Source organism: Trichogramma pretiosum, unplaced genomic scaffold, assembly GCF_000599845.2.
Source record: "Trichogramma pretiosum strain Unisexual culture from Peru unplaced genomic scaffold, Tpre_2.0 scaffold11, whole genome shotgun sequence".
NCBI lineage: Eukaryota > Metazoa > Arthropoda > Insecta > Hymenoptera > Trichogrammatidae > Trichogramma > Trichogramma pretiosum.
The window spans coordinates 135,043-162,720 of record NW_019641702.1 but is presented as its reverse complement, the minus strand read 5'-3'; the positions used below and the strand labels follow the sequence as shown (position 1 = coordinate 162,720).

Genomic DNA, 27,678 nt, shown 5'->3' with positions numbered 1-27,678 from the left:
TGTCTTTTTATATTCATCTGGCATATCTTCTTGTCTATCGATTTCATACAGAAAAGCAATTGCCAGAGAAAAAAATATTTTCATGATTTTCATTTTGATACATTTCAATTTTTTGCATCATCGATAAAAATTATTATTTTGCGCCTTCGACGGAAAATATTTCAGATCTATTATACTTTTACTATCAATATAAAAATATAGCGAAGCCAACCATAGTGCTTTGTGTAATATTTTTTGCATGATCCACGATTCATCAGAATTTTTTTTTTTTTGCTTACACTGAAAACGATTAATCGATGCCTTTTTCTCTCTCTTCATTCCAATATATTATTCATTTCCGATTTCGCGATCGTTGAGAATTTTCCGAGCTTTTTGATTTAATGCCTCTACTTACCATTCGAGTTTTACGCTGAAGGGTAAATTAACTCCATAATTGATACTATTAAGCGCAAAAAGATAAGTACGGCGATTAAATTGGTTCCCTCGGTCGCTGAGTAATAGCCGGACAATTAAAGAAATTAAACGAGCAAGAAAAGCCTCTCAATCATAGTCACGAATTACCTCCTTGGCTTGATAAAAACCCTCTCGTTTTCTTGTTACTTCTATACGTCTTCGTCCTTGCGAACTGTTCAATCGCAATAAAAACGACATTAGTCTACTTGCAGCATGTAAAATTATTCGTTTTTAACCATCACGTACGAGACTGTAGATTATCATTGTTCGATTAGCGACTCTTTTTCACGTGCACGCTGTGATAACTTACCTCGAATGAGAGATATATTTTAATACTATGATGGTATAGAATCGAAAAGCAAATATAAAGATGAATAAGTTGACGCTGTAAACATGCGTCCAGACGTTGTTCAACACAAGTTTAAGCACGAAAAAAATGTACACACATCCCAAACTCAAGTATATGAAACGTTACGAGATAAGAGCAAGTAAGGGGGAAAAAACCGTAAGGGCCAAAAGTCATTTTTCGAGCATAGAGTTGTCAAGTACGCTTGGGTATATACATAAGGTAAGAAAAAGTCAAGGCAGCGGCCGTGAGAGACCTCCTAACGAGCTCCTTTTCTTCCCTTCGTACTTATTTCGGCTTCTTTATCTAACTAACTTCCCAAGACATTTTGTCCATGTCGCGCTTTTCTTGTATATACAACATTCGCTTTTCATCGTCGTTTCGATTCGCTCGTCGCTCGCGCAAATCACGTCGATCCTTCGCGCATCGACTCCTCTTTTTCTTGCGCTGCTTATGCGTATTTTCGTTGAACTCGAGAAAATATGACGATGATTATCTACGTCGTGGCGCACGCGATCGATAAACGAAGCATCAAAGATTTTGTTTATTAAAATCCGAGGATATTTGATTTATGGTGTCAAATGAAATCGGCAAATAGTACTGTACCACGGTACGTGCAATCAAAATGATTCAAACGAGCCGCTTATGCACGTCCTTACCCATTCCATCGTTACTCGTTACTCTTTGCCCGCATACGCATAAAGATCTTTATAATCCGTCAGTCGTCGCAATTCATGGCGTCGTTTTTCTCTCTCTCTCTCTCTCTTGTTACAACAAATGAAAAACCTGCTCCCGCGCACGCCTCCCGAGACGCGGGAACCTACAGTGCACAGATATATAGAGTCGATGCGGCAAAAGCGCACGTGGCGCACTTTTTTTTATACTCACATACTGCAATGCAGTGCAGAAAAACATTCGTTTCATGTACGTATATAAGTATTCAAGCGGTCGCGCGTAATCGAGAGCCAAAGAGAAAACAGAGTTGGAGAAAAAAATGGCTGCTATACGCGTATACCACCGCTGCTGCTGCTGCTGCTGCTGCTGGTACTGTGACACGCACTTCGATTGTGCCTACACACACACACACGTATATAAAAAAATATATATACGTAAAGCACGTGAAAGGGGGCGGTAGGTGCGGTAGGTGGAGGCGGAGGGGTAAGCCGCCGAGTTATATGCCGAAGCCAAGGCGACTGCTACTGCTGCGTCGAATAAAAGTGCCTCACCCGCGCTTTGCGCTACGGGCAAAGGGGGCGGAATATGTGTGCGCGTCTGCTGCCGCTGCTGCTTTTTCCTATATACACGCGACATCGGGGGATGATTACTAGGCTTCTCTCTCTCTCTTATTCGAAGCTCGCAGCACATGAAATTTTTTTTTCTCTTTCTCTCTCTCTCTCATTTTTTTTGCTCTCTTTCTTACTTGCGCTCCTCTCTCTTTCCATATACGTATATACATATCCGATCTGATCAATAATCTCCGCAAGCACTTTCGTAAAATTACATTTTCCAATTTTTCATCTCTTAATGCGTTCTTGTAGTCGCGTACAAGGCTCGGAGCTCGCACGGCTTGCGTGTAATTTGTTTCCCTGTTAATACACGCGTAATACGCCTGCGTGTGTGTGTGCGTGAGCGTGTTTGCGCGTGTGTACCCTGGGCAAAGATCAGCGCGAGAGCTGCTGATTGGGCTCTGCAGGTTCTTCCTTGTATTCACGAGGGAATATTTATATATATCGAGTTCAAACTCCGACTCCGATGTCGAGCATCGAAATCTTCAAAAAGTACTCGCATAAATTATCTGCGTGATACTTCGCTGCAGTTTAAATTACTTTTTAATCTTCGTAGTGAGCGAGACAAAAGTTTACAATTGAGACCGAATGAGGTCACTGGTCAATTGATGGAGTTAACAAATCTCCGTTAGGCAGACTTGCATGCAATATGTGATTGGTCGTAACTGAATTATCAAATTAAATCTTTTATTTCGTATTATTGAGACTGAAACTAACTTCGGTTATGGGCCTGGCAGAATGAACGTTATAGATACGCAAATTTGCAGCTCGAATACTGAATTAACGTCGACAATAAGCGTTAACCCGCACAACACCAAAGATATTGAAAAGACGAAGGAGTTGAGAAAAGCACTATTGAAAATGAGTGAATCTCCGGAAGAAATAGACCGACGAATCGGCATGTTCAACAAACTGAATATTCTTGTGCAAAAGAAAAGAAAGAAATCAACAAAGCCTATAAAACAATCTTTTTTTTTAATTTGACTTATATGATTATTTGACTTTGCCTCTTGTAGATTTAAGAATAAAGATACTCGCCACCTAGCGGTGTAATAGCAAACTCGCCAAAAAGAAGCCTATTAATGGTCATGTATTTTAAAACATTTTTAATGGTCGATTTTTGATCGTTAGGCCTGCATTATTGATGTCGAGCATTTCAGCCAGGGGCAGATTTACTCATAAATAAAAAAAAAACACTCTTACTCGATGGTTAACAGTCGGTTGTATTAAATACACGCGCAGTGCGCACATCGGTCGATCGTCGAGTTATCGTTAACAAGTGTTTATATACATATACACTAATTGGTCTCACCACACGCGTGTACATTACACGAATCGTGCTATATGCGTCGGCAGTTTCTCACGAAGCCACCGCCACTGCAATTGACAAGATTCAAGCGCGCGCGCGCCCTCTCCTTGCGAGGGTTGCGATCCTGCAACCCTCGAGGGTATATTTATACCGTATGCGTGTATGTATACCTTACATGCTGCAGTAGCAGAGTCTAGACGAGCGTTTGCCGAGGCATGAGCGCAGAGAGTGTCTAGTGCAGCGCAGCATCAGCCAACAGCGAGAGAGAACCCTCCAATTTGTCGATGCGCTCGCGCGCGCACTTCTCTCTTCTTTTCTTTCCTTTCCTTTTTTTTTCGTTAACTTGCTCATCTCTCGAGGCCGTGTCGCACTCTCACTCATTTGTCTAGCACTCGAAAAATTCGCATGATATTTCACTTTTATATAAAGGGCCACTCTCTTTCTCTGCAGGGTGTACGTTGCTGCTGCTGCTGCTGCAGCGTGCGCAATCTCTCTCGCTCTCTCTCTTTCCTCTTATCCTGCTTCTGCTGCTGCTGCCTCGGTGCTTACGCCTCGCACGCGTTTATTATATTATACATATGATGCGTGAGGAGCGCGTCGAGGTTTTTCGCTTATTATACACCGCCCCCGCGATACATGCATACCGCAGATTTGCGTGCATCATTGAGCTTACAAAATATAAAAAAAAAACAAGTCGTACGAGATAGCGAATGTATATAATAATAAGCGCTGACTGAGCCGAATCGACTTGACTCGATATTCTCTACTGGCTTTTTTATATCTGAAAAGTACGAGAAATATCGAGATCAATTACTCGTTGTTTTTTTTTTTTTTCACCGACGTATAACGGAAATTGTCGATGGCGGTGATTAACGAATCTCCGTAATCCTGCAGTTGTACGATTGCTAGAGCTCGTGTACTATATCTATAATGCTTGCAGAGAGAGAGAAACCCGAGTGAAGTATATATCGGCGTACTAACGCAAAATAAATGAAAACAGATGTTAATACGCGCGAAACGTTGAAACGTGCCAGATTAAGCTCATCCACGGTTAAATGAGCGTTGCGCGTTAGCAACTCTTATCTGCTACGGCGTAAGATTTTATTGTCGGAGCGTATCTTTTGCAGCATAGCTGCGGGAGTTAAATTCCCGGTACTTAGCACCGTATACCACCGCTGCTTGTTAAACAGAGTCCGCGGGACTAATCACTCGATTACGTAATTGCCCGCGCACAGTGGGAGGTGTAATATAGTGTACATCGCCGCGTCGTTTAGCCCTCTCAGTTTTTACACCCGTACTTCGATATTGTACTACTGCTACTTGTACTACAGTAGCGTGTCTCACGTCGCGGCCGTTTCGAGGTGCTGAAAGAGCGAGCACGTTGCCAACGTTGAGTATTTTTTGTGCCGTCTAACTAAGCTTGACATGTTAATGTGATCGTAGCAACTTCTTCGAAATTAGAAACAGACATGCTTTACTTATAAAATTATTTTGACACTACCACTTGCAGATTTGTAGGTAAAGGTACTCGACATCTATCGGTGGAGCCTAACTTTAATGATGATTCAATTTTTATGAATTTTTTAGAACATTTGATGCAAATTAAATCAGCGTTGAAACTTAAATTTTCTATGAAAATGTTTGAATTTACAGAACTAAATAATTTACGCTTATTTTTGCTGTAAAAAATGTATACTATTGCATTGCCCTGATACATTAATATTTAACGAAGATTTCGTGTGAAATTACCTTGATTCAGTAACGCTTACTTCATAATTTTTAATTTTACTTTATTTTTCGATCAAATCTAAGGTTCTTTTTCAACAGCACAGACTTGAGCGATAACGTTGATCTAGATTAACGCAGGTATATAGTATCCAATATTTTTCGTTGCATTTTATTGGTGCAATAATCCTGTAAGAGACACATTTGAAAAAAAGTAGAATATAGAGCGTATCCAACAACTCGAGCCGCGTCCAAAAAGATGCACAATGAGATTTGTTGAATAAACGTTACTAGAACATTCGCGATTGTACAAACGGAGATTACAGGATAAACAAGTTTTGTTGAGAGTTAAAGCAATCGCGAGGAGATTTACTGGGCTGCTGCAGCTCGTGTACTCAATCGCCAACTCGAGGTGTATACATAGACAATTACTCGCGCACATATAGGTTCATATTTATTATTATCACGGGTCATGCGTGTACAGCAGCAAGTAGACACACACACACACACACATACACTTATATATAGTGCCTCTGCCGCGCAGCGTATAGGTATATATGTATCCGCTGCGACGTCGCTCATGGAGCTCGTTAGCGTTGCCCTTGGCAACTCCCCTTCGGTTGAGCGACTTGCGCCACCCCCTAAGGCTCTTTCGCTATCGCGGCCCTTGTAACCATACAGTCCTGCGTGTGCTCTCTCTCTCTCTCTCTCTCTCTCTCTCGCTCTCTTTCCACCATCCTCCTGCATGCACCCACAGCAGCGGCAGCGGCAGCAGCAGCACACAGTCCTCCATCGTGTAGAGCTCCTTCACCGTAGTAGTAGACGTATATAGACGTATTGAAACTCTCTTTCTCTCTCTCTCTCTCTACGGCAAAGTGGAAGTATAAAGATAACGCCACGGGCGCATGCGTTCCCCGAGTTTTTATTCCAAATCTCGTTCTCTCTGTTACCGCCGCTCGTGCTGATGTGCTTCCTAGTCCCTCTCCCCCCGTATACAGCACATGTATATGTATACGGACACACATACAGAGACACACGGGCATTCTCGTCCTCCCTCGCGCTTACGTGCGCGCGCGCGAGCCTCTATCGCTCGCAATTCGCATACTACTTCTCTTCTTCTTCGTCTTCTTCCTTTTTCTTTTCCACCCGTATGTCACGCGTGTGTACGTGCGGCAGATATAGATACACTTGGTTCTCGTTTATTTTTGTTACTACCCCCCCTTCGCTCGCGCAGCGCCGCGATTTCCAAATATAATGAGATATGCGCGCGGCTCGAGCTCGAAATTTACCTCCCCCGCGAGTACCTGGTGAAGTTTCGATGAACGCGTATCGTAGCAAAATTTGAAATCCCAAAAAACCGTAATGTTATATCCCTTTGGGGTGTTTCCCAGATTACTCGTTGCCTCGCGAGTATCGATTCTCAACTTTGTCTTATTATAACGACATTGTTATAGAAAATATCGGTAATAAAATATATGCAATGTGGTATCGTATTTTGTTCGATGTTTGGAGCACGAAGTCGCCGTCATTACGCAAGGCGCGTCTAAGATCCTAGTTATGTTCGACGACGTCGCGGAGGATATCTTATGATAAGTATTTCTGCAAAATAATAACAAGGAGTCTCTCTTTGTGAAGGAGGCGGCTTCTCCGAGATAAAATACTTGTATTTATAACAAGCACGACTTGCCAACTATGCACAACGAGGAACAGAGAGAAGGAGAGAGGGACGATGTCGCAATAAAAAAATTTTTTCTATTCGCCGCTTCATCCTTGCGTGTATTAACTTGTAGCTTTTATATGCCGTGTGTTTTATTATGCCTTTTATATATGCGATGATATTGAACTCGGGCTCTCGCGCAAGCGACTGAGAGAGAGAGAGAGAGAGAAAGAAAGGAGCTATACGACGGCGGGTCAAAGAATTAATAACAAAGTAATACTTCATTGCGCACAAAGATAAAAAACGGTGATATTAAATAATGCTCTCTGTGTGCTCGTTGTTCCGTGCGCGCGTGGCAAGCGAGCGAGCAAGAGCACACGAAGGGGATTTTATTAAGAGCACCACCACGCGCGCGCACACGGAGAGAGAGAGAGAGAGAAAAAGCTGCCAAAGGAAAGAACCCGAATGTTGGAAGAAAAATGATGATAACAAGTGAGAGAGCTCAGGCTAGAGCTTGCAATGAAAAGTTGAATCTACCACGCGGCGCGGGCGACCTGCGACTGACGCGCGCCGCCGCCGATCCGCGTGGCATGCGGCGCGGGATTATAATATTACGTAGCAGAGTATGTGAGTGCCTATATCTTCGAAAATGAACGGAAAATTGGAGTGTACGAGAGAGTACGACTTTAGAATTAATCTTGCTGGGATCAAGACAAAATTAAAAAAAAAGAAGGTTCCTTGTCGTGAAGAGCTAGCGATTATGTTGTGCTTCATTGTCGATCGCAAGTACAATCCGTATTTCATGCGATACAATGTATCACAGATTTCCATTCACTTCAAAAATTGATTAGGAATTAATGTAGCTCTTCCAAACAACTTCAATTTTTCCAATATCCAGTTTGTAAGTCGCACCGCGTTTACATTATAAACGTTTCACTCGTCTGTTTTGCATACAGGCCGCGCAGTGTGCAGAAACGAGTTCAATATAAGCAAAGGAAGTTTTTCCACTCGACGAAGCTCCGTCGCGATCGCTTCGAGAAAGTGAGCGAGAGAAGCCACTAATGGTAAGCCATCAGAAACCAGAGGCCAAACCAATCCATTTTCTCCTCGTAGGCGCAAATGTGCCGCAGCAGCAGCAGCATCGGCGACGAGAGAGTAGCAGCATCGGCTAAACTCACACTCGCTCGCGCGACGTGGAAAGTTCCTTTCTTCGGGATCTCATATTGTATATACGTATATATGTATTCCTAACGGCAACAGTAGTCGAGGCTCCATCCATCTTAATATTATTATTTCATTCCATGGAGGATTTGCTTCCTCGCACTCGTCTCACTCTCTCTTGTGCACGAGGCATCCATCGCCACCCCAACCTCTTCCTCTCTCTTTCACCCGCGTACCTAATCGTGCGAGTGCGCGTCAAACCTCGAGCTCGCTTTCGAGAGAGAACAGCAGCAGCAGCAGCAGCAGTTCCTCTCCCACGTATATAACAGCGTAGGCAACGACGACAAAGTAGCTCGCAAGCTTTAGCCCACCCTTCTCTCTATACATATACCTATACCGAGCATACACACACGCACACACGTATAGAGCATTAGGGTGGCTTTTTTTTCTTTTCTGCCGGCCCTCTTTTTTTTATATTCCGTGTGCTCGGCGCACACGCGAACACCGTACTATGTGCTGCTGCTGCTGGCTGTGTGTGCCGCCACCCCCGTCATGGCGGCCTGCGGGGGCCACACACCATCACTTATGGATCAATAGGCTATAGCCATGTATACAGCGTAGGGAAGATAAACGCGCTCGCACATCCCATCGCGGCTGAAAGAACCGCCATGAAAGATGAGATCGAGCGCGATGGCCATTGACGATTGCTCTAGCAACCTTATTTTCGACTCCGTTGTATAGCTCTCGCGCTTCGACTAGCTCGTATCTCGTTTTCTACGCCGTCTTTTGAATTATTTTCTAGCTCAACGAAAAAAAAATTGGCAAAAAGAAACGGCTCTTTGTGCATTCAATTATACGGAAATAGCCGAAATTCTGAGTGATATATACAGTTGGTAAATTTATTTCGTAGATGGTCTCTGTTTCCCCACGTAGATTTAACGAGCCGTATATTTTGAAAGCGTAGAAAAATTTTACATGAAAAATTCTCAAGAAGGAATATCCCAACTAGGAGTATATAAGGTCTAGAAACCCGCGATTTAAACGAAGGCGTCGATGATGCGATTTCGTGGTATTTTTTTTTGCCATCCCCTGTGCGCGGTTTCAAGATTCTTTGGTCTGGTTTTTTAAAAGGTAGAAAGCTCGCGCGAGGAGACGCGCACCAAGCCCTCGAGATGGAGGAAATCGTTAGCGACGCCACGACGACGACGACATGCAAATTCGTTGAAAGTTCGAATCACCTTTTACCTCTCTCTCCTCTCTCTCGTTCGCTAAGGCAAAGAGAGCTCCCCGGCCAAGTATATAAGTCAAGCCGAAAAGATATAGGAGAAAAAACGGGCGTGCATGCGATTTATAATACTTTTGCACGAAAATAGGACCCAAATGCTCGTCGTCGTCTGGGCGCAGTTTGCGCGCGTCTGCACGCGACGTGGCGGCCTGGAAATGAAGCATCCTGTGCGCGCACACACACCCACATATTATACACAGAGAGCAAACCTCGAAAGATCCACGAGCTTGAAAGAAAACGAGATGAGCTTGCATGATGGCAAACGCTATAAAGGAAAACGAACGAATGAACGAACGAGGGAATAGAAAAAAAAATAAAAGAAGAGAGTGACAGAGTGCACAGCGCGTATAGACAGAAAATAACGAGAGGAGCCGAGAGAGAGAGAGGTGTGAAACCGGCAAACTCGCGTACCCCGGAAGGTGGCAGTCGATGAAAAAAGCCAGCAGACAGTGAGAGAGAGACAGAATGATTTTCTACGTGAGACGATTTTGCATGGCTTCGTTTGCCTTGAGAAAATAATGGAGGCAAGCTTCGATGAGTATCGCTTCGCTTCTTTCTTTCTCTCTCTCTCTCTCTCTCTCTCTCTCTCTCTCTCTCTCTCTCTCGGCAAAAAAAAAAGAGGAAAGGAGAGAAAGCCAAGAAAGTCTATAGTGCGCACGAGGTGGGAACTTTATTGTGCCCCGAGACCCTCTTGAGTCTGGAAAATGTGAAAAAGCTGAAATACACGAAGCCTCCGAGCCAACAAAGAGTTTATAGCAGTGACACTATGGCAATATAAAGGCTGGAATAAACGATCGGATGAACTGGTCGCCGCCGCGCGATGAGAAACCCACAGATCCGATCCCATCGGGCGACATACATTTGTGTTTGCTTGATGTGTTGTGCGAACTGGCAGAGACCAATATCGTTGTTTAATTAGGATTTGTCTCGATGACGTTATATTTAGCTGACAGAACAAAAAACTTTACGAGAACTCGTAGGTCAGTCCGACTCTGGAAAAAGAAAAATTGATTTGACGACTCTTTCATCTTAAATTTAATAGTATTGCATGAATGGTGAAATTTTTATTTTTTTGGTAGAAATGAACAACATTAATATTAGCCTCGTAACCAAAAAATATCTACTTGAAATGTTTTAAAATGTATTGACATTGATTTGCTTGTTTTTTTACGATTCAAAACGCATTTTGAATGACCCAGAAATGACAATTTAATTGTTCAAATAATGTAAAACCATTTTCTACCACTTGAAGTACGATAATACCACTTTAAGCTTTCACCACTAGATGGCGAATACTATTATGTGTCAATCTGCAAGTGTCAAAGTCAAAATAATTGCATAAAGGCACGATTTTTAAAATCACATCGAATAAAATTCCTTTGCACTGTCAAAATTTCACGCTATATCTATAAAATGAACTAATCCAACGTCACTGTGCAACGAAAATCGACGCGCGTTTTTACGGCTAAATTCTGCGATAACGCTCGATTAGCCCAGGTGACTGCGCAGTCGATTCGCGAATTCGTCGAGTTCTGCATCGAGACTGACGTCGGGTAACTCTTTCGAATTTAACGAAGACTGCTTACGTGAAATATGCGATCTCCCCCACTTGGGACCGACGCAAGTAATACGCGTACGTGCGTGCCTATTTCACCGTCTACTCGTTAGAGAATCTTTGGCGTTGGCTGCTGCTACTGCTGCTGGGTGGGCCCCCGGACCCATATAAGAGTATTTTTGCTTTAGGCATCCAGCTAGTAGTTGCAGCAGTAGTTTTTATCGCCGCCACCCTTTGTTCTAGCCTCTGCGCGGTACTAGTTGAGCGATCCCCTCACGTACGTGCAAGTAGCACGTTTTATATAGGCTACAAAACGACCACGTGCAAATCCTTATATTTATATATCGTATAAACGTGTGTGTGCGTATGTGTGCCGGTACTTGTTTCTTTTTTCTCATTCTAATTTCGTTGTTTCGGGGCCGGTTTCGTTTAAAGTAAAAAATAATAATACCGCCCTGCACGGCAGAGAAGGAAGGGATATCCATCTAGTAAACCCTGATGCGGAAACGCGGAGTCTGCGCGCGTATGGAAATTTAGCGCAGCTATACTATTTGGACTGCGCGTACAAATGCTGCTCCGTAAACTGGATGTCCTTCGCGGGGCGATAGAATTATCCACGGCTGGTTGCTTGCGTCTCGAGTAATAATTGCTTCGACCACGTTATAATCATCGTAGATCACAAAGTTCGATCGTCGTTCGTCGTATCAAGTTTTTCCGTATTCGTTGCACGACCGTGAACCGTGAGTTTTCCAGCTGACAGTTTTAAGGGCGAGATATAAAACGACATCAGAAGCGACCAAGGAGACACCCTTGCCGAGTACGTGATCTTGCACTTTGGAGGCAGGTCACGTGGGGCTTTTTATGCGAGCTCGCACACACTACGTACGTATATGTACGAGAGAGCCCCGAGATGAAAAAGAAAGACGCAGCGCGTGTATCTGTCTCTCTCCTCTTTCTTATTTGTCTTGGGTAATGCTCGGGCACAAAGACCAAACTAGTATGCGGCACTATTCACATATTTCATAATACACGCGCACGCACATATATTTATAGGGGTCTACGCAGTGACACGCAAAGATTCTCAAACGCGTATATATACGTATAATACATAAGGTGTAATAACGAGTATGCAAATGTCTTGCGCGGACCATGAGGGCTCGAGGAGCGAGAGCTCGTTGCTGGGCTTCTCTTGCTCGTTCCTCGGGCTCCCACGATACTTTTTTTTCCTTTCGACGCGTCATACGTTCGAGATGAATTCCGGGGCCTCGAGAGGAGCTCGCTCGGAACGTGAATATACACGTGAACTTTGCCCTACGATTCTTTTTGTGATCAAAACTGCATCAGATGGTGTGTGAGCTGTATCAATTACTTCGTGAAACTCGTTGGCATATTTTGTCAATTAAAAAAAATACAGTTTAAAATGAGAACTGAGTAAACTAGGGGTACTTGTGGGTGTCAATATTACTTTAAATGACCACAACTTCCCATATCAAAGTTCACGATGAAATTAATGAAAAATGATGTTTCCGATAAAAATGCAAAGAATTTCTTTTTTTATCCATCTCTAACTTTTTTTTAGTATACGTTTTTAAACAAACCAAATGATCTTAACTATCAGTCCAACATCCGAGGAAAGATATATTATGATCATAATAATTACCACTAGGTGGCTGTAATGTACAAAAGACACATTCGCGCAAAAGAAAAATACTTTCTTCCTTTATAATTATAATCAATATATTATAATTAATATTAATATTGAATGTGTCTTTTAATGTGTCTTTCAACAATATTATAATTAATCAATATTAATTATAATATTGATTATAATTATACACAATATAAAATATAATTATAATTTTCAATTTCATACTTAGTAGTTTCGAAGTAACTAGGTTTTAAAAGATCTAACGTCGAAAGCAACAAATTCACAGACGAATATACGAAAGAAAGCATCTCTTAAAAATATTTTATTTATATCGTATTTTGTGCCCACTCGTATGGATGATGTATTACGTACTATAATTGATCCGTATCAATGAATGGAGCCATCTGCATTTGTCAGATTTGTAATACATATAGAGCTAATAATATTCTCGATATGATCGCTTCGTACGTGTCTCAATAATAGAAGTTGAGATCCAAAGATATCGTGCACCGGTTCACCGAGTTTCTTACATGCCTCGCGTGATCTAACAAAATACAGATACATTCTTCACAAAGAAAAAGATATCACGCAGGGAAGTTGGAGCAGTTTTGCATATTACAAGACAACAAGAAGGTTTAGCTACAGCATATTCTTTTAATAGTCACGATGGCAAGATGCGTTAAAGCTTTTCTATAATACCTTTGCTCGTGTTCTCTTTCGTAAAAACGGAAGAATTGGATTGAAATAATGAAAAAGTCGTCGTCGCGTCGCCGATTAAAACTTAATAGAGGAAAGCCAATGAAAACCAGAGGTATAAAAGAAAGAAGAAGAGGAAAAAAAAGCAAGCAAGCATAAGGCAAGGTGGAATTTGTACAAGTTGAATGGACTCGGCGATTTATTTGACTTGGAGACGATGAGAGAGCCCACTTAGTAGGATCGCTCGTCGCCGCGCGTTATGGTCGACGACAACATCGACTCGGCAAAAATCCGGAAAGAAACGAGAGGAAGAAAGGAGATGAAAATGTGAAAAGCCGCAACGAGGCATAAAAACTCTCTTTCTCTGCGCGGCCGCTACGTATATAATTGCGTTAATTTATCCGCTACCACGCGCACACTAATTCTGTCGGATCCGCTGTACGGCCCGCGCGCGCGTCGCGGTTAATTACATCTTTAGCGACTTCTCCGACTCTTTTATTCTCTCTCTCTCTCTCCCTCTAACCTTCGCCCTCAACTCTTGACTCTTTTTCTTATCGAGTTTTATAAGAAGCTGTTCTGTACTGCTGCTGCCCGAGCTATAATGTACAAGCGCGCCCGGAAAGTCGGTGTTAAGACCGCCGCTGCCGTCGCACTAAAGAGCGCGCGCTGGCCTCTCGAGACCTTTTTAAAAAATTACGCGAAATTGCACGACGATTGTTCCGACCGCCTTGGAACGTTATGTACAAATCGGCGGTCTCGTGCTTTTCACTGCACCATAGCTGCGAGACTTTAATTTGCGCGCATTAAAACGAAAAATGGATGAACAAATTCGCAGTGCTTAATTGTACGTGTAATATTATAAGCTTTGCATATAATGATGTGTACGTTTGCTATATATTACGCACGGTGGCGTGTTTTTTGTACGACGGCGGTGGCATTTACAAGTTGTAATGCTCGATGAATGCGTACGGGGCTGAAAAACTAGATTCGTTATGGAAATTAAATACGTCGAGCTTGGCGCAGCAGCAACGGCAGCTTCGTCGGTCCATTCAGCCTCACGAGGTCGGCATTATATAATAAATGTATATTTATACCATGTAGCTGGAGGCGCTGTCATTGATAGCGAGCGGTGCAGTGCAGCGGAAAGAGAGAGAGAGAGAGAGAGCCCGGACGAGAGAAAAGAAAGGCGCAGGTATATATATACAACGTGGCATATACTCGGGATGAAAAGAGTGTCACACTGCACGCAAGCTGAAGAAACGTCGAGCGAAAGAGAGAGAAAGAGAGAGATATGCTGTCGGGGGTTAAGCGGACGCAGACGACGACGACGACGAGGCCATGTCCCGTGGAGAAAGAAATTTGCATGCTCGCTCCTGGACTTAATTAGGTTAGTACGTGCGACGCAGCAGCGCGCGCGCTACACGGCCCGAACGGGTTGAAGTTCACACACTTCATTAGAAATTCCGCAGGGCTGCTGCTGCTGCTGGCTGTCCTGCGTTTAGATATATGCGCGCAGGAGAGAGATGCTGTGTAATATACCTGTTCACGTGTGTGCGTGTAATACAATGCGTGCGTGCCCTCTCTGTCTCTCGCTGCGTGTGCGGATCTTGCACTCTTGTTTTTCCACGCACGCCCCTTTTTTTCCGTACGCTGCAACGTGCGACGACGTATTTTTTTTCTTCTTCTTCTTTAAAGCCCTCGCTTCGTACAGCTTCGTGTCTGATGCGTGATTCTCGACGACTTTTCTCGAGTGCGACTGTATACCTAGACGAGTCACACCTCTTTTTCTCTTATTAATTTAATTACCACTTTAACCGTGGTAAATAGAGCTTCGCTCTCGGGTTTTTCATCCGTCCGATCCTTCAGGTATATATACATTTATTATTATATTATGTAAGTCGCGCGCGCGCGCGCACAATTCGTGCCAAGAGATTTTTCGGGGCATCGCACGAGTCGAGCTAGGCGAGTTTAATGTCACCATGAGAATCGGAAGAGAGCCCAAATCCAAATTAGACTTCCGTTTTCGCAGGCACGTCTCGGTGCTTTCGTCGCGTCGATCTCATAAACGTAACGAGAAGTGTACAGCATGCGCATATTGCACGTATATATACCACAGAGAGCTACCTGCCCAGCCTATATACCGTACCTTTTTCTTCTCCTTTTTCTTACACTTCATCCGGATCTGGCTCTGATCTCCTTCCTGCGGGCGCGCTAAGCACCTGGTCATATTCTCTCACCCAGGCACATTGTGCCTATATGTGTGTGTGTGTGCGTGCCTCCTCGACTATCTGTTCAAATTATTTTCTCAAACCCTTCGCATATGTGTAGTTGGTCTATTGTACTTACCTATGAACTCGTTCCATATACATATAAGACGTACAATAACGCAAACGAGCGACGCGAATCCTGATGTCTGCAAATTAAAAAATGAAAAAAAGATTTATGCACGAAAATATCAGAGGTAGGTAGAGAGAAAGAATTTTGCGTTCCGAGCAGATCGTCGGTCGTCGTTCTTCGTGCGTAGCCCTATGATCAATTTCGCGATTCAATAAAGACATGTCTCTCGCGTTCTGGGTGCACGCTCCCGGGGACTGCTGACACGTCAGTCGCGCGCTGATCATCTCTTTCTCTCTTTCTCTCGGCATTGCCTCTGGCACATAATATCGAACTTCGAAGTTGAAGAGTATATTCGCCCCCTCTTCACAGCTCGTTAAAAAATGAACTTTACTCTCTTCTCTCTCTAGCGCTCTGTGTTGTGGCTGGCGCTAGCTGATGAATGTGCGTGGTTACATAGGTCTATATAGATGTATACTATAGATCGATACTTGACAGGTTGAGGTGTGTACACCACACCGAGTTATACACGTTGAGAGGGGGAGAATATCGAGCGCCTTATTATCGATGAGGTCAGGTTAATGATCGGTTGGCGCCCAACCCCCAATAATACATATGAAAGACGAGCACGCGCGAAAATTGTATTATAATACGCAACGTTCGTAGAAAGGGAGAGTGCAGTATGTATGCATTTGAGCATCAGCCAGCAACAGCTCAGGAGAATTATAGGAAGAATGAAAGAAGAGAGGGAGGGTAGCGCCGAATCATCGACAGCTCGATGGTAAAATAATCGCGTGTGCGTGCGTGCGCGCTCACATATTGTTAACTCTAATAGCGCGCGCGCGCGTCAATACATACGGGGCAGGTATTTGTATCGCGTATACGTGTTTATGGGTTTACGAGCTATAATAGGCGATTTGAACTGCAGCTTGAATGTGGTGCATCGACACACACACACACACGCACCGGAGCTTCTGTATTATATACAGTCGATCGTTGCGCACAGAGCACCGGCACTATTATATGAACGCAGGGGTAAGCGCATGTGTATGTATCGATTGGCTATAATTTCCCCTCTATACATCGATGTATTGGCTCTTTTTCTCTCGGTTGGCTCTCTGCGCACCCATCTATCAATACACATCCGATCCAGCAGCAGCGTGACGCAGCACCTGCGCAACGATTTATCTCGCTCGCATGCCCTTAGTACATAGCGAACGCAACGCACAACTTTTTGACTCTGAGAATTCAATGCTTGGTGCGCGGATAAATGCGGCTAATACGCGCCTCTCTCTCTCTTTCTCTATTCTAGGTGCGCGCGGAATTGCCACGTGTGCTATAGACATACAACCCTCGAGACTTTCATTATTAGCAGCAGGTATATAATACACACACCACGAATTTCAGAAGAAAGATGCGATGATCCCTCGTCTATACACCACTTTTTTTCTTCCTTTCTGTACTTACAATAAGCCAATAATCGATATACCCCTCATTATTGCGAGTATGACGCTATTGTACGCATGAGCCACCGTACTCGAGCTCGCTGATATTGCCATCTCTAGACGTTTAAAGAGTCGATAATGCCGCAATTAATTTTTCTTTAGACGCACGTACTTTTTAAAATATTTCCATTTTAAATAAATTTTATCGCTACTGTACCATCGTCATTTGCATTTTTTTCGTTTAAACAAGAAATCCATTTGAAACAAAAACTCTGCGTAACAAATGAAAAGATAGCATTGCACCGCACTGCGCTTTCTGTGTTATTTTTAATTATTTCGCTTTGCATAACTAGTTTTTTAAATCAAAAAAACTACCGGGGAATACGGGACGAGTGTGAGAAAGATATTGTTTGCGAAGTTTGAATACGATGTGCGGTAATGTACACGCGAGTGGGTATGATACATATATAACGCTCCGTTCACTGCGCCAAGCGCCAAGTTGTTATTTCATCAGCCATATTTCGGGGCCATCCCTCGGCGCGCGCGCGCGGCTCTCGTAACATCATACCATTGAATAGTTTTTGAAACCGCGAGGAAAAAGCTATATCGCGTTACCCCGCCACTGCGCTCGCCAACCAGGGGTATTCTTTATATATTTTACATCTTCTCCAAGCGATTCCATCTTGTGCTATAATAATACACGGGAATGTGCAGGGCCAAATGCTAATTTCAACGTGAAAAAGAATCCGTCGAGGCGCGTCTCGAGCACACGGGGCAGCGCCGAATCAGAAACGCTTAGAACAAAACGTTCTTTGTTCGAATCGTGTCGAGTTTTCATTATCGCGAGATGGTGCGATATACGGAGTTCGAAGCTAGCTTATCGATTTTTTATTATATATCGGGGTGACTTTTCAATTTTTTATTGCAAAAAAGGCTTGGCTAGAAATCTAACTAATTTTAGAAGCAGCTGGCACTACGAATATTTTAGTTTTTCACCCTTTGAAGCGGCGCAATCGTGCTTGCATAGACGCAAAAGCCCATGGAAATAAGTACACCCTCCCATTTTCACAAAAATTATGTCGATCTAGTTGAGCAAGAGAAGGAAATAATAATCGGGGTGAAGATTTTTTACAGCTCTGTCGAAATTTCATTAGGTCGACGAAAGAGAAAGCGATCGCGGAAGTGCTGCGTATCTGCCCACTCGTCGGCAGACATATTATACACATGCAGAGATTCACAAAAAACCGCCCGGCTTTGTCGTAAACCAGCCCACAACGATTAGCCTCCCAAAAAGCTGTACTCATAAAATTTTTTATGGAGCTTAGTTAACGAAATTTTTCGTAAAAGACCAATATTGACGCAACGCTGAAAAATTTTCTTATTAATTCTGAGAATGTCTTCAGGTATGGAAAACTCTACTGTTTCAGTTGAAGTGAATAAGTGACAAAAAACAGATAAAAATGCAAATACATACAATATTTTGAATCGTCGAATTCAAAGGATTGAAAACTTAACATAAATTCAAAAATATCGATTGAAAATGTATTTTATAATACTGATTTATTTTTTGCTTTGTAGTTGCTAAAAAAATGATTAAAATTCAATCAAATTTAAATACAGTCTCCACCACTAGATGGCGAATACCTTCATTCGTAATTCTGAAAGTGGCAAAGTTATATTAATTATATAAGTAAAAACACGGGTTTGATAATTATCTATAAAAACATGTTTCATTGATTGTTAAAAAACTTTTATGAAAATTATGAACGAATTCTTTTTTCTCAGACATTCGATATTTCTTTGAAAATCTCGCATCTGATGAAAGAAAAAACCGAACGATTTCAATTAAAAAAAGTTTTCAGCACGAGTCTCGAAAGCTCGCACATCGTACGTGTATACGAGCTCACGACGTTTTAACAGATCCCAGGTCAAAGATTATTTTCACGGCGCGGGGCATTATATGCAGCCAAGTGGAGAGCGAAAAAACGTCCGTGTACAGCACTCTCACGCAGCTGGACGAACCAATAGGATCCTCGAACGAGCTACATAATATCTAGATAAAAACGGAACGATAGACGCGCGCACACGTTATGATCTTATAATACAGGTCTTGCACGCACGCGCGTCGCGATCGTCGTCGTACATATAATATAAAATAAAATATACGTGCACTATGCGATATAAGCTGCACGCAGGTCATAGCAGCCGCGTCTCGCTCGCGCCGTCACTTTCGGGGATCTGTCAACTCCCTTCTTGTTTTTGCTTCAACTTTAATAATTGATCATGTGATTACTTTATACGCGCCACACAGGCTCGATCTTCCGCAGTTGCTGCTGCTTGCAACTCAACAGCCTGCACACACACACACACACACACACAACCCCGAAGCTACACATCATACTCTTTCTTTCTCCCTGCAGTCTGTACATATATCTCGAAACTCGCGGCTGTAAGTATTATATATAACGTATCCTCGTCATCGCGATTTGTGTGCTCGCATTATACGTATAATAATACACACGAGGCGCGTCGCGATCGCGGAGAAAGCTGCCGCTTGGCTATGTACCGTTGTCGAGCCGCGCATAATACAGCATACGCGAATAATATATAACGGGGCCATTTTTTGCTGCTTTTCTCGAGTCTTTGCTCTTCTCTCGCTGCTGTACACCATCATTTGCATATGACCCCCTTAACGACAAATATACCCTAAAACGGTTCTGGATAATGAGGGACCCACCACTACTCGCCCCAGCGCGGCCCAGCTCGAGCTCTTCATATTTTTTGCCTCTTGTTTTTGCTCTCGTTCTGTTGTTTTTTTTTGTCTTCGCGTATGCGCTACACAGTACTATTGTCCACGACACGGCTTGCTTTCCTTTTCTCTTTCTCTATATGTGCTCGTGTACGAGAGTCTGCACACTGGCTCCTTTCTCGTTGTGCAGACTTTGTTTTGTATATGATACAAATTCTATGTGCGCAAAAAACTGACGTTATATTTGTTGCGATTGCTTTGCAAGCTTTTCCGTACGTTTTTTTAAATTACAATTTTGTTCAAAAAATTGAGCAATGACATTATCTATAGACAAAATTGTCTTAGAGTGCAATAGAAGCAATGAGACCCGTTCCATTTAATTTTAATCAGTAGCTACAGAAATGAAAATATCCCTGGTAAAAATTCTTGACTTAATAATGCTCAAAGAATAAAAATTGAAAAGTTTACCATTTCTGATAAAGTTGTATTGAAATAGTATATTTTGTAACAACTGCTTCGCGTACTTGTTACAAAATATACTATTAAACTGCAAATGATTATTTGATAGTTTCAAAAAATTTAGACCAGTTATCAGCTACTTAAATTACAATAATACCACTTTATGCCTTTGCCACTAGATGGCGAGTACCTTTGAATCTGTAAATCTGCAAGTAGCAAAATCAAAATTATTATATAAGTCACGGTACGAAAAAGAGTCGGTAAGAACAACACGCGGCAAGGAGCACACGACGACTCCGAGTCAGAGACCCATAGAATAGAATGATATAAATGTTAATATATCGCGAATATCTTATATAAGAGTTAATCGTATATCGACGACTGATTGATCTTGTAAGATGTAAAAAAGCGACCGACCGAACGAATTCGAAGAATCCGATGGGTCATCGACACAATCGAGTCAAAATGCAATTAGCTGCGGCATCTGTTACATTCGCACACGCATTCGCATATTTGGCTCTCGGGCGCGCGAAAGAAGCGGTCATATACTCGCCTGTAATCTAAGAAGAGAATCAGCAACACCACGAGGTGTAGAAAATGTAACACATGCGCTATAGCGAGCTATGGCCGGCGCGCATAAAGATGTGTCAGAACAGGTGTCCATCGGCGAGAGAATAATTAATATTCAGCGAGGAAAGCCTCGAGGATATGTATAATGTTATAAACTGCAAACTACTGGCAGGTATTATAATACATATTATACAGGGCCGAGCTGGCGACGTGCGAGCTGCTTTCTGCGCCTTCCGATCATAACAGTTATCGCATTAGCGGTCTCGTCGTACAACAGCGTGTAATACACGACGCGGCGTTGTCCACTTGGTCGTCGTCGTCATCGTCGTCGACTCCCTCTAGTCCTCTCGTGTGCTACCTTTATTTTTCGCACCTGGCCCTCTATACGTGCTCGTGTTTTATTTTCTCCGATATGTATCGGACATAGACACGCGCGCGCTTTATCGACGTGCCATGCAAAAAAAATCGCTCGTGTTTCTTCGGGCCCTTTTTTTGTATTACTTCCTTCATTTTCATAGAGTATCTTGCATCTTTTTTGCGCTTCAAACGACACAATTCTACAAATATCATTCGTCCGCCTGTTTTTATAACCATAAATGATATATAATTAATTCTTATTCAATTACATAGAGAACCCGTTTAATCCGTCATAAATCAGGTACACCGCAGCTTTGAAAACGAAATTAAATTCGTATACATCGCCATATTCTCTCTCTCTCTCTCGCTGCGAACGCAAAGTTATGATTAATCCGCTTCTCTCGCATTGTGGCCAACCGCACGCACACAACGAGCGCAAATTATTCGTTATGAAGATACTGCGCTTGGCACGCGCTGAAGTTCGCAGTAGCCGCCCAAAAGGAAAAGGGCTGAGAAATATATGTAGCGCAGTTAATCCACGCACGAGCGTACCGTACTGTACGTCCAGTTTGGGTATGAGTATATGCAAACTGATTATACCGATGGTCATTTCAAACGGGTCAAGCGAGTGCGACACGACCCGACCGGACCGACCGACCGACCGACTACCGACGCGCAACACCACCATCTTTGTGGTCGCTGTCTCTCTTATAGTCTATGTGTTTCACTACCCTCTAATTTCTCAACACTCAATTAAGCAGCGCGCGTACGATGCATCCAACCCTTTTATGTATCTCTTTTGTAAAGATGTAGCTTATACTGCATATAGTTGACGCGACACAGGTGAATCTCCCTCTGATGCATGGGTGCAAATTCATGTTTTTTTTTGTATCGGTGAATCGCTCTATAAGAGAGCTTATTCGGTACGAAAATATTTTGTGACGCATTCGTGCAATAGAATAATCTCTGATATTATTCACGGCTCATCGTAAATTATTTTTTCTTTTTACTATTTTTTGCAGGTACGAAGCGGTGAAGGAGCTCCACCAAGAAATGCATAAACATTACAAGGATCAAGAGATCGATTGGATGCTGGTGCACAATTCAGGTTGTACCATCGACGACACCGAACTCCCGCACCACGTAACTTCTAGACCTGATTTGGAACGTTTTATCGAAGGTGCATTCAGGGCATTTTTGTTGGCTCTGCCGGCATTGCCAACGATCGTCACTGTAGCCAGGTAACAATTTTTTTTTCGATAAGCAACATTATTCCTGCCCAAGATAGAATCATCGCGTGCCAAAATAATCCATCGAATTGCCGCATGTGAAACGGCAAACGACTGTATCTCTAATTTTTCTCATGTACTGTACCGCGTTGTAAAAGCCGCATCATTGGCCGAGAGAGAAAACGTATACACTATTGTAATAGAGAGGTGTATTCGCTCGTGGAAGGGGACCGACACATCATGGGCTGGGCTAAGGAACAGTGTCGTAATGTAGGCGTTTGTCAGGCCACAAACAGGCCCCACCTTTTTTTTCTACCCGAACACACATAAGCATGGGGGGGAAGCATTTGTGCCAAGGGTGTTCCAAAATTCTTATCACGTGTTCACTGATCTGTCGTTTGATGTCGCTACGAGTTAAAAGGACATCTAATTATTTGCCTCTTTTATATACCTTCGTTAAACAGAGGAAAAATTGGTAAACAAAAGTTAGTCGTCTTTCAATTTATTAATACAACAATTATTTTACGTTTTGCATTACTTACAATATGGAAAAAAACTTGATTTACCAAGACTAATATTTCTTAACGTGTTATACGTGCACTCAACAGATATATGCAAAGCTATAATGAACTTTAATAAAATAAATATTTTAATTTAACTCATTTATTATCCTATCGTGAATAATCAAGACTATCATAAATGAAAATGCGTCATATTATTAATTAAATATCCTAAGAATGCATTAAGTCTTTTGACTTATGTTTCAATCATATCAATTACTTGATAGTGACGATTTCAGATCATGTTAATAAAAAAATATTTTTAATGCAAATTGTCATTGTGCAATGCTATTGAAGTACGAGACATGGAAGTAAGACTGGCGCCACCTTACGTAAAGATAGTGCACATCTCCCATACAAATGATTCGTACGCAGTGGCGTTGGTGGATCCTCGTAAGGGGACAAGCGTACGGCATAAAAAAAAGAAAGTAGAATCGATTTACCCCTCTCAAGAACGCAACGTACGAAACTTTCCCCGACTTCGCCCGAATGTGTTGGTGTCCTTACCACCCCGTTTTCTCCCTTCTTTTTTCTTCGATTTCGACGTTCCCCCCTCTCGTCTACCTTTTTTAGCTACCCCTACGATCTTCCTCCCCTTATCTAATCCCCTCTGCTCTTCTTTCGGTTTTTTGCTCCCGACCAGTCTGTGTATTGTACTCCCCACTTTTGTGCCATGGATCTTCCATGCTCCGAGCTCCGCCGAAAAATCTAGGAAGAAAACTTTCCGACTTTGTGATTGTTTTTTTTCATGTGGCAAAAACAGTCAGTTCATAATAATTAATACTTCGCAAATAGAAAAAAGTTAACCGAAATTGCTCAAGTAGTTCATCAAAAAATGTTCACGCGCAAAAAACAGAGCAGCGTATCCAGCGTAGTAATTTTTATGTGATTAAAATGTGCTTCTAATAAATTTGCAGATCATCTATCGACGAGTACTGCCCCGAAGAAGATGTCGATCTGATACAAGACGGAGTTCTTCGTGAATTGGAGTCAAGAATCGGACACGAAGTTGACGTTACCAAGACTTACAATGAAGAGGTTTTAGGCTGAAGTATAGCTTGATGCTGATTCATTTCCGTGTATTCGACAGCGTTTATAATTATTATTCTTTAATTTGTGTGTTTTTGCATGTTTGTTACGCTGTGTTAATTTTTTAAACTGCTTGATTTTTGTAACAGGTTTTTTTATAACAAAAAAAAACAAACCTGAAAATTTGTCAATGTAAAATTTTTTTAAATAAAATAAAGAATTTGAATCAAGAAGTTGATAAACAATCAACTTCAAAAATACCTTGAAATTAACAGTATCAGCATTGAGATCATGTGTACCCCATATGAAAAAAAATACAGCGCTTCTCCGCCGAGATCCAAGACTGAGATGCGCAAGTGTGGGAAAACTCGGGACTCTTCGTACGCGGCAGGGTCCAGGTAGTAGTATTATGCTAATAAGACGTCAGGCCCTGCGTGTGCTGGGACAACAACCGAGAGCGTGAAAAAAAAACATCGAGCAAAACAGAGAGAGAGAGAGAGAGAAAAAAGGAAGGGTGCGACGAAGACGATTCGAGCTGCGAAGCTCAACTCACTGATCTTATGCAAATTGCGACTCTTCGTGCGCTTAAATACGGTGAGACAGCCGCATAAAAGACGATCAAAGGTCGTCTCTTGTGCTGCGTATGAGCATCGAATCTTCGACGAAGTCATCGCGCATCTTGAGCCCAACCATATGGAAAAATAGATGTCATCCGCGAGCATAGTTTTCTGAATTTTCACTCGAGTACTTTATTCTCACGCAGTTTTTTTTTATTAATTTACTTTGAAACGAAACTTCCGCGTCGGCTGCGGCTTTCCGCTTATAATCTGCACACGGCCGTCGAGTTTCTGCAAATGCACACAAATATGTATTATAGAAAAGAGAAGTTTTGCGCCGCCTTTGTTCTTCAATCATCCGTCGGATTTTGCAGAATGGCGTATAGGCTACCCACATACGCACACGCGAGCGCGCATTGTCGACGATCGCCGTGTGCCAGTCTTTGTACGGAGTATTGTAGGAGAAAATGTAGCCGAGCTCCTTTTCTGAATTCTACCGCGTATTTAAAACTCGTTTGACCAGGACTCAACGTCGCGGGCGGCGGGTCTCGCTCGTTTCCGGAATCGCGCGGAGAGCTCCGCAGCAAGGAGTTCGAATTCGCGAGCCTTTTTTTTCGCTTACTATTACGATCGCACTTTTTTTGTTATATGTTTCGATGCGTATGTACAGTGCACGACAATAACCGCACTTTTTACTCATGCAAATTTCGTCGTAACGCACACACGCTCTGTATAATATCAGACGGCGCACTACGCACACACACACACACACACACACACGGGGGATTATTCCGGGCCATAGAGCGAGGAGAGCTGTACTTTTGCCTGCCGTCGGCTCTCGTGTATATATTCTCTATCTATGCCTTGCCGAGACTTCTGAATAATTCGTCGAGCTCGCGTACTACTTCGAGAAATAAATTTTCGATGATGAAAAAAATTGTACGTGTCGCTTTAAACAATCCGATGGACACCGATTAACGTTGTTGCTTCAATTCGGGAGTTGGAAAAATTGAAAGAGTTTCGACTTCGTCCATTTTACTCTGCTGTAGTAGTTTTCGAGCCTAGAAAAAAAGTAATAAAATGCTCGCAGTAAAAAAATAGTCACAAAAAACAAGAGTGCTCAGGATTTAAAAAGACAAAGTTGTAAGCTATACATAAGTGAGGGAGAATGAATGATCGAATCGTCATTTGTAATCAGCCCGCTGTATTGGATATCCCTGTGTCAATGCCGTACACTGCAAGCAAATAATAGAGGTGCATAAATTATATAAGAAACTCTGCATACCACACGATAATTTGTCGATCGAGTGTCGATATCATATTCAATGATACGTGAACTGTATGAAACGATCATCAATATTACCGCCAAACATTCCGTACTAATTTTTGTCACTTACATAAACGTCATAACTTTCATGCATGAGTTAATAATAGTTAATAAAAGCGTATTACACGATGAAGAAACAAAAGAATAAGTGTTGCGGGGATTCGTCATTCATAAATCTAAACGGGCCAAGTAAATTACGCAGAAGCGGAACACACACACACATAGACAGACAAGCGGAAAAGGTACTCATACCTACTTACTCGGAGGCACGAAAATTTCGCGTCGCGCATAGGGCGATAATGACAGTCGTTATTATATATTACATACTTATAACCGCGCCGCGGTTCTGCCTCTGCAGACCGCTCGCTGCGAGGAAGAGAGAAAGAGAGAGAAAATATGCGCACAAAGTTTTGTTTACTAATGACAGGGTGGTCCGGTTTCCTCGGACGGCCTCTCGCCCCAGCAAAAGGTCTTCGGGTCAACGGGACAATTTCCGTATTTTCTCTCTCTCTCTCTCTCTCTTGCTCTCGCTTTCTAGCTCCCTGCCCCGATGTTTCACCCCGGGCATTCCTAAATTTAAATCTCTCTCTCTCTCTCGGCTCTGCCCTCTGACTATGCATATTTACAATTACATCACGATGAATCACTTAGGCCAGTGCCTCTATAATTCTCGTTACACTTTAGTGGATTGTAATTATTGTTATTAGCGCTCTTTGTGTTACTCAATTGTATCTCGAATTTTTGAAATTCATAACCTTGACTGTAACGTTTGAGGTAATTTTTCGTAGTGAAGCTAAAGAGGGTATATACGGAAAAACGAGTAAAAATATGCAGACAGCTAAACAAAATTCGTGTTATGTAAACACGCAACACCTCTAACATTGTTGGGCTACAATAAACTACAATAACGCATTGAGCCTAAAAACCCGTTCGGTAAGAATCGTAAATGTATAATGCGCGTGCGTGCGATTCGACTGCAGCGATGTATCAGTATCAAGTTTCTAATGAGATTCCGTATAGGTAAACAGTTGACAAAACATCCTATTATAGATTGGGTGTCGGGATCCTCGTGAAGATGAAAGCTGCTGCTGCTGCTGCTGCTCTTTTATACGGCTTTTGGGCCTGCATACAGCATCGACAGTAGCAGTTTGATTAAAAAATATATATCGGCAACAATAATAATGGGTGGAGAATCGTTGGCGCGTCGCATAATCGCTCGCTCTCTCACACACAGGTATTTCGCACGCTCTCTGCAGCACACAAGCGGCGTCGTCGCACGCATAAAGTACGTGTATCGGTCGATGCGTATACGTACACGTAGGCACGTTATATGAAAATTTGCATGCGCGTGACGAAAGAGATCTCGAGGTGCGTATGCTAATGCCCCGAGCCGGGCCCCGGGGGTACCTATATATACACTGCGCCGTAACGCGCACAAGCCAATTATAGCGCGAAGAGCTCTTCTTCTTTCTCCCTCTTTCTCTCTCTCTCTCTCTCTCTCTCACTCGGAAGCCTCGAAAGCTGTCTCTCTCTCTCTCTCTCCTGTGCCTATAAGTGTGCATGTGTGTATCTCGTTCATCATGTTTTAGCTGTATACATACCGGTCCGAGCGGTGCATGACCGTATGTGTGTGCGCGTATACGGAAGATGCAAAAAAAAGACACATGCTCACTCGCACATAATATTTTGCTCGCGCGCATACTATTTGTATTTATTCGGCTCTATTGTTCCCATACTGGCTCTCTCTCTCTCTCTCTCTCTCTCCAACGTACGGAAGAGTTGGCAGTGTATGTGTGCGATGCGTACATTACATACCCAAAGGTGTCGTCGTGTCCGCATTAATACACGTATGATTTTTTTAGTTGTTATTCATCGGTATGTGCAGCACGAGGGCCGTTTTAAAAAAGTGGAGAGGGAGAGGCGAAAAAGTAAGAGAGAAAG

At 42.7% G+C, this 27,678-nt stretch overlaps 1 protein-coding gene across 1 annotated transcript in view; it reads left to right on the top strand.

Moving 5' to 3' along the window:
• Positions 1-23,976, top strand: part of LOC106651933 (UPF0489 protein C5orf22 homolog) — a 459,026-nt gene extending 435,050 nt beyond the window's left edge. Inside the window, exons 7-8 of the mRNA XM_014370635.2 lie at positions 22,058-22,276; positions 23,742-23,976. Of these exons, the coding sequence (XP_014226121.1) occupies positions 22,058-22,276; positions 23,742-23,874 (352 nt within the window). The 3' untranslated portion in view covers positions 23,875-23,976. The remainder of the gene's footprint in view (positions 1-22,057; positions 22,277-23,741) is intronic.
• Positions 23,977-27,678: the final 3,702 nt, after the last annotated feature.